The sequence below is a fragment of the Natrix helvetica genome, assembly GCF_964273705.1.
Source record: "Natrix helvetica genome assembly, chromosome: 7".
Lineage (NCBI taxonomy): Eukaryota > Metazoa > Chordata > Lepidosauria > Squamata > Natricidae > Natrix > Natrix helvetica.
Genome location: NC_138558.1, coordinates 66423183 through 66438192, shown reverse-complemented (window position 1 = coordinate 66438192; position 15010 = coordinate 66423183). Strand labels below are relative to the sequence as shown.

General features: G+C 45.7%; 1 protein-coding gene across 4 annotated transcripts in view; it reads left to right on the top strand.

Moving 5' to 3' along the window:
• The window catches only part of CNGA1 (cyclic nucleotide gated channel subunit alpha 1), a 29288-nt gene extending 15152 nt beyond the window's left edge, over nucleotides 1-14136 (top strand). For 2 of the 4 annotated variants that reach the window (XM_081958908.1, XM_081958909.1), the window contains 3 exons: nucleotides 6457-6564; nucleotides 11285-11391; nucleotides 12597-14136. In XM_081958908.1, coding sequence (XP_081815034.1) covers nucleotides 6457-6564; nucleotides 11285-11391; nucleotides 12597-13993 — 1612 coding nt within the window. In that variant the 3' untranslated portion in view covers nucleotides 13994-14136. The remainder of the gene's footprint in view (nucleotides 1-6456; nucleotides 6565-11284; nucleotides 11392-12596) is intronic. The other 2 variants (XM_081958910.1, XM_081958911.1) reach the window with 1 other exon arrangement.
• The last annotated feature ends 874 nt before the right edge of the window (nucleotides 14137-15010 follow it).

The window sequence follows — 15010 nt, the reverse complement described above, 5'->3', positions numbered from 1 at the left end:
AAGAGCAAGTCATGCACCTCCCTGAGTGACTGAGATGCATCCAGCACCAACAAAGACTGAAGAAGCACCTATGAGACCAAGAGAGCGCCGGAGAATCAGAATGAGGGAGAGAAAGAGAAAAAAAAATAGAGAGAATGTCAGTTGGTCTTACCTGAACTGCAAGTCTCAAAGATGGCGTCTGCTATGACCATCGGTTAATCTGGGAGGTCAGAGGAGGTACGGAAGTGTGACCTCAAGATTTACCTCAGCCTCCAGGGCAAAAGGGCTGTGACATTACCCATATGTGACTACTCCCACGCCATCTTCGAGACAGTCTCCGAAGTGAGGCGTGGGAGGAGTCACATATGGGACATACCAAAGCTAGATGTCCTTGGGAGGGAATCAATGGGCCTGAGCACCCCGAGAGTCCAGGACTCCCTGAAGAACCCTCCTCCCGAAGGTCGTGTCCGCGGAGGCGTACATGTCTAGCCGGTAATGCCTGATGAAAGGCGATGGAGAAGACCAAGCGGCAGCCCTGCAGATCTCCTCGATGGGAGCCTGAATGGCCCAGGCCGTTGAGGTGGCCGCACTCCTGGTGGAGTGCGCGGTGATGCCCTCTGGAACCTGGAGACCTCATGCCTCGTAGGCTTTGGAAATGGCCGCTCTGATCCACCTGCTAACGGTTGCCGGGGAAACCTTGGCTCCTTGGGTGGAATGCTGAAAGAAGACGAAGAGGGCCTCTGAAAGCCTGAAGGGTGCCGTGCGCTTCAGGTAGATGCGCAGGGCTCTTCTCACGTCTAGTCGGTGCCAAGATCTTTCTCTATCCCTGGAAGGCTGCGGGCAGAAATCCGGCAGAACTATCTCTAGTCCTCTGTGGAATGGGGAGTTGATCTTGGGCATGAACGCGGGGTCCAGTCTGAAGACGACCTGGTTCTCCAGGAAGGTGCAGAGGTCCGCCCTGCTGGACAGAGCATTGAGCTTGGAAACTCTCCTGGCTGAGGTGATGGCAACCAGGAAAACAACCTTAAGGGTCAGGAATTGAAGGGAAACCTCCCTCAAGGGTTCAAAGGGTGCCTCCGTTAGTGACTGGAGGACCGTGGCTAAGTCCCAAGTAGGAAAACGATGGACCACAGGGGGTTTCAGATTCACCGCTCCCCTAAGGAAACACCTTAGGACTGAGTGTTGAGACAAAGGCGGGGAGTCCGCCACCACCCCAGGACCGTGGAGAGGGCAGAAACTTGTCTCTTGAGGGTGCTGGGAGCCAGACCTTTGTTCAGCCCTTCCTGTAGGAAGTCCAGAACCTGGGGCATGGAAGCCGAAGCCGGGACAAGGCCTCTTGCTTGGCACCAGTCCGCAAAAGCGGCCCAGGAGGCATTGTAAATGCGAGTGGTGGACTGCCTCCTGGACGCTTCAATGGTCTTAATGACCTCTGCGGAGAAGTGTTCCCCTCTCAGTTGTTCTCGCTCAATCGCCAGGCGGTCAAATGGAGCCACTCCGGGTCCGGGTGTTCCAGAGACCCCTGGTGAAGGGACACCTCCCCTAGTGGGAGCTTCCAGTGGGGGGCTGAAGACAGCTCCACCAGGTCTCCTAGCCAGGGACGACGTGGCCAAAGGGGAGCCACTAGAACCATCTCTGCTCTCTCTGCCACTAACTTCCTCAGGACCCCGGGAATGAGGGGAAGGGGAGGTAGATGGGTGGCCATCTACAATGAAGAGCATCCGTGGCGCCTCTGGACGGGAACCTCGACACGAAGGTAGGCAGCAGGGTGTTCAAGAGCTGGCAGCTGGGGTTGCAAAGAGATCCACCATCGGGCGTCTGAACCTCTCGCAGATCTGTAGGAAGATGTCAGGATGGAGCTGCCACTCTCCATTGTCGACTATCTCCCTGCTGAGCCAGTCCGCCTGCTGGTTCTCTGTCCCCGAGATGTGTTCTGCTCTGATGGATCGGAGGTTCCTCTCTGCCCAGTTCCCCAATCGGAAGGCCTCGTCGCACAGGGCCTTGGAGTGGGTGCCTCCCTGTCTGTTCACCTGGGCCTTGGCTGCTATGTTGTCCATCAGAACCAGGACATGATGGTCGGTCACCGTAGTCCTGAAGTGGCGTAGAGCCAGATGGATGGCCCTGAGCTCCAACCAGTTGATGTTGTTGCGCAGGTTGGTTGGAGTCCAGCGGCCCTGGGCTATCTGGGCCTCCAGGTGAGCTCCCCAGCCAAACAGGCTCGCGTCCGTCATGAGTACCTTCCTTGTTCATTCTCTGAAGAGTGACCCCTTGTCTAGGGCTGGGATCAACCACCAACGGAGCGATAGGAGGACCTGGGGTGACACCCAGACCTTGAAGCTGATGTCGCTTGTTCCGGCTCTCTGGTGTGGGAGCAGGAACCACTGGAGCTCCCTGGCGTGGAGACGAGCCCAAGGCACGATCCCTATGCAAGAAATGAATTTCCCAAGGAGCCTGGAAAGAAGAACTACAGGGACAGAGCGTAACCTGCATATCTCCTGGACCAGCTGGACGATGCTGTCCCTACGTTCCCGGGAAAGGAAAACCTCTCCAGACACCGAATCTATAATGGACCCTAGGTGTTGGAGTCTGGTAGTAGGGGCTAGACTGATCGAGAACCTCAGGGACGTTAGCATGTTGATGGTGAGACCCAGGTCCTGCCTAGCCGTATCTGGAGACCTGGCTAGGACTAGGATATCATCCAGGTAGCAATGGAGATGGACTGGGAAGGAACGAAGGTGACCCGTGGCTGTGGCCAGCACCTTGGTAAAGGTCCTGGGAGCTGAGGCCAGCCCAAAGGGGAGGGCTCTATACTGGAAGTGGCTGCCCTTGTGGGAGAATCTGAGGAATCTACGATGTTCCGGGGTGATTCTGATATGTAAATAAGCCACTGTGAGGTCGATGGAAGCCAGGTAATCGTCCTGTCTGATGCCCTCTAGGATGGACTTCAGCGAGGCCTTCTTGAACCTACGGTACACCACTCTGGAGTTGAGCAATTTAAGGTCCAAAATGGCCCTCCATCCCCCTGAACTCTTGGGGACCAGGAACAGGTTCAAGTAAAATCCAGAACCCTTCTCCCCCTCTGGTACTCTCTCTATAGCTCTGATGTCTAACAGGTGTTTTATGGCCTTGGCCATAAGGGCCCGTTTGGCCGGATCTCTGGAAGAGGCGAAGGTGCGGAATCTATTCGGGGGCTGCGAGCAGAACTCCAGCTGGAGCCCGAGCTTGACCGTCTGGAGGACCCATTCGTCCGATGTGACGCGATCCCAGGCATCCGCAAATAAGGAGAGGCAACCGCCAATGGGGCGATCCCCACTCGGATCACTTGAAACTGCGGAAAGGGCGGCCACCCCTTCCTCGAAAGGGCCGCTTGCTCTGCTGCTGACCTCTGAATCTGTCCCTAGAGAACTGCCTGTCCCCCTATCTGTGGAACCTGGGAACCGGGTACCTCTGATTCTGGTGGTCCATGTCAGGCGGGCGCTAAGATGCTCTCCTGGGGTACGAGGCCAGTCAGTATTCTGACCATCTGGTCGTGGCCGGGAAGACCTTCTGCTTATTCTTGTCTTCCACCAGGATTGGATCCAGTGAAGAACCGAACAGCTTGTCCCTGATGTAGTTAGCTCCTGCCAGGTGCCATTTAGCTCGAGACTCCGCCTGCCAGTGACGTAGCCACAACAGGCGCCTGGAAGCTACAGAGGACAACAAAGCTCGAGAGGCATACTTAACTGCATCCAGTGTGGTGTCCACCGAACACCGAGTGGCTGCCAGCACCTTCTGATCTCTTGCAGTAAACGCACCTCTGTGGGTGAAGTCCTGTCTCTCAGCTGTTCTAGCCACAGTACTGTTGACCTGTTAAAAAAGGAGGTGGTTGCAGCCACCCTAATAGCCCGGGTTATAGCCTGGAAGGACATACACATGATCATCTCCGCCTTGGGCACTACCTGCAGAGCTTGGGCAAAGGTAGAATTGAGATTATAGAATCTACGCTCATTGCCCCCCGGGTTGGGAAAAGATCCTGGCTTAACCCACTGGGATTTAAGCACCTCTAGAAACATCTCTGGAGTAGGGATCTCCTCCTTTTCCACCTGGGGCCTGTGGAAGGGCCCCTTCTTGTTTCCCCTCTGGTGATGGGGATGGTAGTCGTAGGAGTAGACTCTGGAGGGGGGTCCAGATCCGCTGTAGCCCTGGCCTTACGAAGTAAGGAGCTAAAAAGGGAGGGGGGAAAGAGCCCGGTAATGTTAGGCGCCTCAGGGGCCTGGCGTCTTCATCCTCAGAGAACCCCACCTCCTTCAACTCCCCTTCCTCCAAATCCGAAACCTCACTGGCAGTGGAGGGGGAGGGTGACCTGGTGGAGGTGTTCCTGGGGTGATCCTGATGTCCCCTGGACTGGTCCCGGGAAGACCTACTCCTGGCACCCTGTGACTGGTGCTTCATCCCAGAAGCAATCCCCTGGGCAATGGCCCTGGCTAACACCTCCTGGAAGCTATCAGGAAGCTCTGGAAGGGAGGGATGCAGTTCTGAGGGTTGCAAAAATTCCCTAGGTTCAGGGGATTGGGGTGCCAGTCAATGTCTGGCAGGGCTGGTGCCCTGTGCCCAAAGGGTCTCCCCTAGCCTCAGATGGGTGGGCAGGCGAAAAGGGGGGGCGACAGGGAGCTGCGCCCTCTGCCTGAGCCCCTTGGGGAGCCCGGGGATGTCCCCCTGGTCTCTTCCAGAACAGGAAGCCTGCAGGGGAAGCGAGATCTGGAAGGGGAAGGGCTGATGGTGGCCCTGAACCTTCTCACAGAGGCTCTGGTAATTCGAACCTCCTTCCCAGAGGTTCCCTTCCTATGGGGTCTGGGGGCGCCTTTCTTGGTGGAGAACCTCCCTCTGGGGACTGGGGGAACCCGCCTGGAGGTCCCCTCACCTGGATCCGAATCCCCTGGGGTTCTAGGCCCGGCACCCTCGCTCCTCGCCGCCTCTGCCATAGTACTCACTGTTACTGTACCACCTCCTCTCTCCTTGCCGGCCTCTTCTCTCTGTGTGGCTTGATCCTCCAAGCCACACGCTCTTCCAAGGATTGGCACCGCTCTGCGCCTCGATTGCCGGCTCACCGCTGATTCTGGGCCCTCCCCGGATTGCCGGCAGAGTTAAGGCCTCCTCTTGTAGCCTCTTCCAGCTACAGCGGTGTCTTCTGAGTGCTCTCAGCCTCCGTAGGAGGGTCACGCGCTCTCCCACGTGCTCCAAGATGGCGGGGAATCCAAAATGGCCGCCAAACTGTGACCCGATCTCCAAGGCTCGGGAACGTTGGAGGAAGGCCCTGGCCGGTTCCTCATTTGCTGGCGCCTTGCGGAGGTCTCCTGGAGGTCCTGTAGTCGTCCCCACGGACCTCGTGGCGCAGCGGCTACTTCCTCCTTTACGCGGCCGTCCAGCCACTTGGGGGTCACACTGATACGCGGCGAGGCTTGCCTGCCAGCAGCGCTGAGCACGGGTGGAGAGAGGAGCAGATCCGAAGGTAAAACGAAAGGAAAAAAAACCTAAAGGTCTAGGGGAAAAAACCTAGAAGAACTAGAAAAAGGAAAAAAACCTTAGAAAAAAACCTTTGTCTTCGAAGTGAGGGAGAGTCAGGTAAAACACTCCTTCTGGGCCGAAGACTGAGGTTAATCTGGGAGGTCAGAGGAGGTACGGAGGTGTGGCCTCAAGATTTACCTCAGCCTCCAGGGCAAAAGGGCTGTGACAATACCCATCTGTGACTCCTCCCACGCCTCACTTCAGAGACAGAGATGAGAGAGAAAGAGAGAGAGAGATGAGAGAGAGAGATGAGAGAGAGAGAGAGAGAGAGATACAGATAGATAGATAGATAGATAGATAGATAGATAGATAGATAGATAGATGATAGATAGATAGATGATAGATAGATAGATAGATAGATAGATAGATAGATAATAGATGATAGATAGATAGATAGATAGATAGATAGATAGATAGATAGATAGATAGATAGATGATAGATAGATAGATGATAGATAGATAGATAGATAGATAGATAGATAGATAGATAGATAGATAGATAGATAGATGATAGATAGAGATGAAAGATCCCGGTGTTTTGTTTTCTGTGGGAAATGGGTCCAAATTGAGTGTTTAAGGTTGCAGAAACAGGCAGCCAAGCTAAGTGCCTGAAGGACCCCATCCCATCACTGGGAGTCCAGGCATTTCAGCAAGCGGCGCACTGGATTCATATTAGTGGTCAGCAGGATTTAAAATTATGAATTTAGTGATCCCTGAGGTCCAAAAGATTGGTGACCCCTGTGGTAGATAACTACCTGTATCTTGGCATCCAAACAGAATATTTTCATTTTGCAACACCTGGAGGCAAAATTAAATTATAGAGATTTCTAAGAAAAAGTTGATTCAGTGAAATCATTTCTGCTTCAACTTGAGCCACCATTTTGTATGAATGGTTAATGTATGAATGGATAATTTTTCCTTCTGCTTGCTCTTCAGGGGGAAGAATGAAATATTTGTCATTGATCCCTCTGGAAACCTTTATTACAACTGGTTGTTCTGCATCACAGTGCCCGTCATGTACAATTGGACAATGATCATCGCTAGGTATTGTAATACTATACAAAAGCTGACCATATTACAAGTGTTGCTGTATCTTAAGCTCAGCTTCCCAACTTGGCGTCATCCAGCTCTCGTGAGCTTCAACTCCCATAATTGTTATCCATCAAAGCAATTGGTTGCTTTAAACAGAGAAAGAACTTTCTTAATCTTTATTTTTAATTCTTGTTGCATTCTTTGAAGCTGTTTTCACCTGTAAGTTACTCAGAGTTGTAGGGAATTGTGTGGCACATGCATTTAATAAATAAATAAGCAGAAAATATGATCCACGACAAAGACAGGTGAGTTAAGTATATTGAGAAAATATTGGTTGTCCAGAGTTGTGGGTTAAGAAACATTTTGTTGTGGCCCACCAGCGGCCAGTGGAGCTGGCAGCAGATTCGGCCAGTGAGGAGGTTGGGGAGGAAGATGGGCCAGTCCTGGAGGCTGGCGAAGGCTGAGACAAGGGCTCTGTGGAGGCAGAGAGGGGGCCAGGGCCGTATGCCAGTTATCAGTTGCCTTCAGAGTCAGACATCAGTGAGGCAGATGAACAGTTGGAGCCTGTTCCCAGTGTGTGCATGCACAGAGTTGCCAGACGAAGGGAACAGCTAAAGAACAGGGGTCGACTTTGGAGTAAGGCCACAAGTGGACGATGAATGGCCCCTCCCAGAGGAAATAAAAGAGGACTGAAAGGGGAGTGGAGTTTGCCTCGGGACTCTCCGAGACTCCTTGTCAAGTTTTGCGGATATTGGCCTGTCAGCTCTCCAAGCCAGATAAGGTCTGTGGCTGTAAATCCTCCCTTGAAAGACTTTGCTGGATGTGAATGAGCAGAATTCACAGTCAATTAATAAAAGGGGTTTTCGTCAGGACAAGGAGTTTGCTTCAGGCTCTTGGGAAGCCTCGGTCAGAATACATCTGTGAACAATGGAGGTCTCGGCAAAATTCAACGTAACAGAGTGTAAAATGTGTGTTATTCTCCAATCTGCAATTATGGGAATAAGAATATTCACATAAGAATACTCAACAGCCATTCTAATCGCTGCTGACAAATTGTCCGTAAACTCTTCAAAGATTCCGAAAATGTTTTATAAATTGCTATTTGCTGAACATTCAAAATTTTAAATTAGAAACGGAATGTCTGTTTGAATGTATGGTTGATTTAGGCAATCGCTGATTTCCATAATGATGTAACATCCTATGTTTCAAGGAAGCTTAATTTAAAAAGGAATAGCACTTTCTTCCCCTGCTTAGAGATTTATCCCAGGCTTGTAATTATCATGTGAAGATAATGTTGGCTTATAAATATAGTTACTGAAATCTATAAGCCCCAATTTCTATTGATTTTTATGAATCCTAGGTCAGTGATGGCTAACCTTTTTATCATTGTGTGCTGAAACCACGGGTGCAATAACTCCCCACCCCCCACCCCGTTCACGCGCAGAAGAGACCTGAAAATTAGCTGGCTAGTGGGAGGTGCATGTGCATGCATGGATGAGCTCAGCTGGGGTGATGGCTTGCATGCCCAGTGCTGTTAACATCCTGCTTCTCCAAAGCAACTCATGTAGCTTTGAGAAACTCCAAAGGTTTCAAACAGATGGTCTCATTAAACACAATATCTTTTTACACATTACAGTTTTTAATAGGTAAGATACTTGTAATCTCTTTCACATGCAACCTGTGTTTGCATAATCTACCTAATCTCCACTTCCTTAAACCCTCCACCTCATCCCAATTTAAGCCCTACATTCAAGAGAGTTGGAAGGACCTTGTAGGTCATCTAGTCCAACCTCTTGCTCAAGAAAGAGACCTTATACCATTTCTGACAAGTGGCAGTCCAGTCTCTTCTTGAAAGCTTCCAGTGATGAAGCCCCCACAACTTCTGAAGGCAGGCTGTTTTTCATTGATTGATTGTTCTTACTATCACGTTTCCTCAAAATTAAGACCAGGTCTTATATTGATTTTTGCTCCAAAAGATGCATTAGGGCTTATTTTCCAGTAAGGTCTTATTTTCAGGGAAATGTGTCCATCTAGCTGGTGATCTTATCTGGGGCTTATTTTGGGAGTTAGGACTTATATTACGAGCATCCGGAAAAATCATGCTAGGCTTATTTTTGGTTGGGTCATATGGAAAACACGGTATCAGAAAATTTCTCCTTATTTCTAGGTTGAATCTCTCCTTGATCAGTTTCCTTCCATTGTTCCTTGTCTAGCCCTCAGGTGCTTTGGAAAATACGTAGGTTGACCCTTTCTTCTCTATGGCAGCCCCTCAAATATTGGTACACTGTTAACATGTCAGCCCTGGTTCTTTTCAATAGACTAGCCATGCCCAGTTCTTCATATGTTTTAGCCTCCAAGCCCCTAATCATCCTTGTTGCTCTTCTCTTCACTCTTTCTAGAGTTTAATCATCTTTTTTAGTGTGGGGACCAAAACTGGATGCAGTATAGAATGGTATTAGTATGTGATTGTGATTCAATCTATCTCTTAATGCAATTTAGGATTGCATTGGCCTTCTTGGTTGCTGCAACACACTGCTGACTCATATTTAATTGATTGTCCAACTGCAGCTGATGAATGCTTTTACTAAAATTTGTTAGTTGGGAAAGGTGACAATGTAGTTGAACACTGTTCTTCCTATTCTGTTACAATAGATCTGAACTTTATCAATGGCATGCTATCAGTTTTTCTGCAAAACCGGAGAAATTTGCAGGGATACGCAAGTCTTTTTTTAAAAAAGAATTTTATTGGTTTTTAAACATTTATAGGAAAGGGTAGGTGGATGTACAAAATTTTTTGGCAGCTACATCGTGCTAAAGGTAGAAATCTCTCCAAATCTCACAACTTTTACAGAGAAAAAAAAACAAAAGATAAAAGATAAGCAGAAACAGCATCTTGTTATACATTGTATCAACCATATGTTCAATCATCTCTTTTGCCACTTTCTAATATATCAACAATTACAATGATATTTCAAATACATTTATTTTTGTAACCTGAATCTTTTCAATATTGCTCCCTTCCCCCTGTCCTCTGGTGGAGCCACAGCCCCTCCCTCCCTCATATCTTGTGTATTGTCACCTTTTTCAGTACCTCTTGTGATTTCGTCCTTTAGGAGGGCACTATGTTTTTTCATGAAGGCCTCTTCCTCCACAACTGTATTTATTCTAATTCTATTTCCCTCCCAGAAGATCAACATTCCTTCTGGCAATAACCATCTAAACCAAACTCCTTTCTTATATAATTTCTTTGATAAGGAGGAATACTTCCTCCTCTTATCTCTTATTTTTTTCGGAATTTGTTTAAGAATGGCAATTTCTTTATCTTTATATTTTAGTGCCCCCCCCTTTGGGCCCCTAAAACCTCATCCCTCGTGGACTTCCTAAGAAATTTAACGTGTACTTCCCTTGGAACATTATGTGTTCTGGCATATTCTGAATTGATCCTGTAAACCAGATCCATATCCCACTGCAACTGTTCTTTATCTCTCTTAATATATTCTGCTAAGATTGTACACACAGTATCCTTAAGATCTTCATCTTCTGTCTCGGGTATTTATTTATTTTTATTTTCTTCGAATTTCTAGACCGCCCCCTCTCCCGAAAAGGACTCGGGGCGGTGTACAGTCCACACAACAAACAATAAGTATCAAATGCAAATATAACTACAGGTATAAATGCACATAAGGAGGAGGTTAAAAATTTAAAAAGAACTGTACGGAAGAATATAAATCTGGTTCTAAAAACCCTAAAATCAGTTAAATTTAAAACCGTACCCTATAAATAACCAGGTAAGAATATGTTTCCAGGAGGTAACAGTTGTCACAATTATAATTATGCCAGGTAGGTTCTGGAATCTGAGAAAAAGGGACATTCTTTCAAGTTCCATCTTTACCACAAAATTTTCCAATTCTCTATTCCCTTTCTGAGTTGCCTTCACCTCCTCCCTCAGACCAACCATGCCCTCCTCCAGCATACCAACCCTCTGTTTATTTTCTGTTGTTTGCTGATGTACATCTCTGAGCTGTTCTTTAAAGTCTGCCACCTCTTTTTTCAGTTCTTCTTGTCCTTTGAACTCTCTCCAGTCCCTTCTTGTTGTAAGAATGACCCCCATACCCGAGGGGGGTGGAAAACCCCCCCTCCAATCTTGCAACTTCAAATAGATTGAATCCACAACTTACAAAAAGCTGCTGCTCATCAATTAAATGATGTTAAAAGATTGGAGCAAACTTCTCACCTCCAGCACTTCTGCCGCAACTTATAATTGATTATTTCCTTCCGGAATCCATTCGGCGAAGGCACACAGCTGTGCTATGCAACCCACATGCTCCCCGGCTTCTGAGGCGAAGCTGGAAACCCCCCCATGGCTGCCGCTGATTCTGGGGGTTCCAGCAAGCCGCCCTACGGCAGGTGGTCCCTCCAAGACCACCTGTACTTCTAAAAGGAGCCCATCGGGGAGACGAGCAGTGGACGGTAACGTCCGTCACCTTTGGGGACCGGAAGTGATCTCCCATACTTGATACGCAAGTATTCATTTCAGATAAAGTAGAATGACTACGCTACACAATCAAATTTTGTAGTCCATTCAGTTTGCAATTCCGACTCAACTCCAGAATGTCTTCCTAAAATGCCACGCAGTCCCTCCACAATTCCACCGAAACGAACAACTTTTATTGTTGATTATGATATTTGATGCTTACTTTTTAATTTCTGGTGTCATTTGTTTCTTACTCAGGGCCTGTTTTGATGAACTTAACCATAACAATTTAGAAATGTGGTTGATTTTGGACTATTCTGCAGATTTTATTTATATTGCTGACATGTTTGTGCGAACAAGGACAGGTAAGAAGGTGTTCTATTGCCTCTGTTGCGCACTTGAAAATAGGTACAATCATACACATAGTCCTCAACTTATGATCACAAGTGAGCCCAACATTTATGTTGCTAAGCAAGGCAGTTGTTAAATGAGTCATGCCTCATTTTACGACCTTTTCTTGCCACAGTTAAGCAAATCATTGCAGTTGTTAAATGAATCATTGCAGTTCATGCAGTCACTGAAACTCGGAGACTAGTTTCAGTGCCTTAACCACTGGCTAGAAACTAGGAGACTGTGAGTTCTAGTCCCATCCTAAGCATGAAAGCTATCTGGGTGACCAGTCACTCATTGTCAGTCCAATCCATCTCACACAGTTGCTGTTTTGGGGAAAATAGGAGGAGAGAGTATTAGGTATGTTGAGTATTAAAAATTAAATTAAAATAGGATCTAAATCAGTGGTTCCCAACCTTTTTTTAGCCATGCCTCACCTAAGCATCTTTAAAATCCTGATGCTTCCACTGTGACATATAATTCTTACTTTACTTAAAAAGTGAGCTCTAATCATGCAGAGGAAGCCTAAAAGGCATTAACTTGATTTAAACAATTGCCCCAATTAAAAATCAAATTGCCCTCCTGTGGGGCGTGGGCCCCATGTTGGGAACCACTGATCTAAATAAATATAATACATTTCAGACCCCCATTTTTTTTAATTTCTGGGGATGATTATCTTAACTATCCGTAATGCTGGACAGAAATAGGTGGTCTTCCAAATTCCCTCACAAATAGCACTTCAAGTATTCCTAATTATCACAAACCAAAGCCAAATCCTAGTTTGAAAGAGCTGCTCAGTTTCTGGGCTTTGAAATTATGGGGAAACTGTAAGCCCTGCATAAAAATATAAAAGCACTTATCAGTGTTTGTGCACGATTTTATATAATGAACGATCACATTAAGAAGTTAATTCAGAATGTTAAGTGTGATAAAGTTTCATGGAAGTTCAGTGCCCTAACAAAGTATTGTTGGAGAAAAAAAGATGATAAATTTCTAAATGTTGTTTTGGTTCTTCACATTTTAGTTTTAAATGTGAACTGGAAAAGGGTCAAAATTCTCACTACTTGCAAAGATGACAGAGATGCCCCTAGTTATAGATTTACTGATAAATTCTGTTTACCTCTTTTCATCAGTTAAAAACAGATTTGTACCATAAAGAATTGCTTACATTTTGCTTCAGGTTACTTGGAGCAAGGCTTGTTGGTGAAAGAAAAATCTAAGCTGAAGAAAAGATACAAGGAAACATCGCAATTCAAATTAGATCTGCTGTCCATCATACCATCTGATCTACTTTACTTCATATTTGGACTGAATTACCCAGAAATAAGAATAAACAGATTACTTAGAATATCACGTATGTTTGAATTCTTCCAGCAAACAGAAACGAGAACAAGTTATCCAAATATCTTCAGAATCTCTAATCTTGTCATGTACATTATAATTATCATCCACTGGAATGCTTGTATGTATTTCTCCCTGTCCAAAGCAATTGGCTTTGGAACAGACACATGGGTCTATCCTAATATTTCTCATCCTGAATTTGGCAGGCTTGCTAGAAAATATGTGTACAGCCTCTATTGGTCAACACTGACATTGACAACTATTGGTGAAACACCTCCTCCTGTGCAAGATATTGAGTATTGGTTTGTTGTTGTTGATTTCTTGGTCGGTGTATTAATCTTTGCTACCATTGTTGGTAATATTGGTTCCATGATCTCTAATATGAATGCTGCCCGGGAGGAATTTCAAGCAAAGATCGATGCTATCAAGCAGTACATGCAGTTTCGCAATGTAAGCAAAGATTTAGAAAAACGGGTTATCAAGTGGTTTGATTATTTGTGGACAAATAAAAAGGCCATAGACGAAAAAGAAGTCTTGAAATTTCTTCCAGATAAATTACGAGCAGAAATTGCTATTAATGTGCATTTGGAGACGTTAAAAAAAGTCCAGATTTTTTCAGACTGTGAAGCTGGCCTGTTAGTTGAGCTGGTCTTGAAACTACAACCTCAGGTATATAGTCCTGGTGATTATATCTGCCGGAAAGGTGATATTGGGCGAGAAATGTACATTATCAAAGAAGGAAAACTCGCCGTGGTAGCTGATGATGGAATAACTCAGTTTGTGGTTCTTAGTGATGGCAGCTATTTTGGAGAGATTAGCATCCTTAACATTAAAGGTAGCAAAGCTGGAAATCGGAGGACAGCTAATATTAGAAGCCTGGGCTATTCAGATTTGTTTTGTTTGCATAAAGATGATCTGATGGAAGCTTTAATAGAATATCCAGAGGCAAAGACTTTGTTGGAAGAGAAGGGAAAGCAAATCCTTATGAAAGATGGACTACTGGATTTGGAGCAAATGAACATGAAAAGAAACCCAGAAAACCTTGAGCAAAAGGTTAGCCAAATAGAAGGAATGCTAGATAATTTACAAACAAGATTTGCTAGACTTTTAGCTGAATATAGTACTGCACAGCAGAAATTAAAAATAAGGTTGAGGCAAGTCGAGACCATTGTGAAGCCATCCCTAGAGTATGATTTTTCAGACTTAGAAGAATTGCAGAGAACTTCTGGTCATTAAGGATTTAAAAAAAAAAACCTTTCAGATATTCATACTTGAGGATAAATTAATAAATGATGGGCAGAATTATGTTAGATATATGGGCAAGTATTCATAAGAACCAGGTTTTGCTCTTGGCGTTTTTTTAAAATAAACCACGTTCAACTCACGTGTTTAAGAACTTACATTTTGTCCCTGGGAAAAATACAGCAATGCCATCATGTACTATGGTTCTACAAATCAGAATTTCATGGTTCAACTTGGAAACATGGAATCTCAAGGAATGAATGAAGGATTAGTTGGTTTCATTCTAAATTTCGTCTGTATAATCCATCTAAGGTAAAAGTAAAGGTTCGTCTAGGGGGCGGTGCTCATCTCTGTTTCAAAGCCAAAGAGCCAGGGTTGGCCGAAGACATCGCCATGGTCATGTGGCCGACATGACTAAATGCTGAAGGTGCACGGAATGCTGGTACCTTCCCACCAAAGGTGGTTCCTATTTTGCTAGGTTGGCATTAGTTGGGACAAGTAATGGGAGCTCACTCTGTTATGCGGCACTAGGGATTCGAACCGTCGAACTGCCAACCTTTCTGATTGACAATGTCAATGTCTTAGCCACTGAGCCACCACGTCCCTATATAATCCATCTAGAAAGAAACAATTTTTCCAGCTACTCCGTAGCTATTGTGGGTTTACAATTAATGGACATTGTTAAACTGTTTGATTGTATTAGATTCATGAGTCAGAGGACAACTTTGTTACCATAACTATCCAGAAAACTCTAAGTAGTTTGTGTAATGTGGAAATATTTCTACAAGAAAATCCTGCACTGCTAGTAATATAATAATGATGTTTTTGCAGAATTGTGCTAGTTGTACTGACTGTAAGCTATTCATCATGTTAAAAGTATTTGTTGGCTAAACAGATAGAATTTTTACTATGAGAGTTATTCTGTTTGATTATCAGTGTTTTAAGCAAAATATGATTTCTGTAGCAACCAGATGATACAAATGAAATGAAGCCTAGCCCTGCTGTCAAATT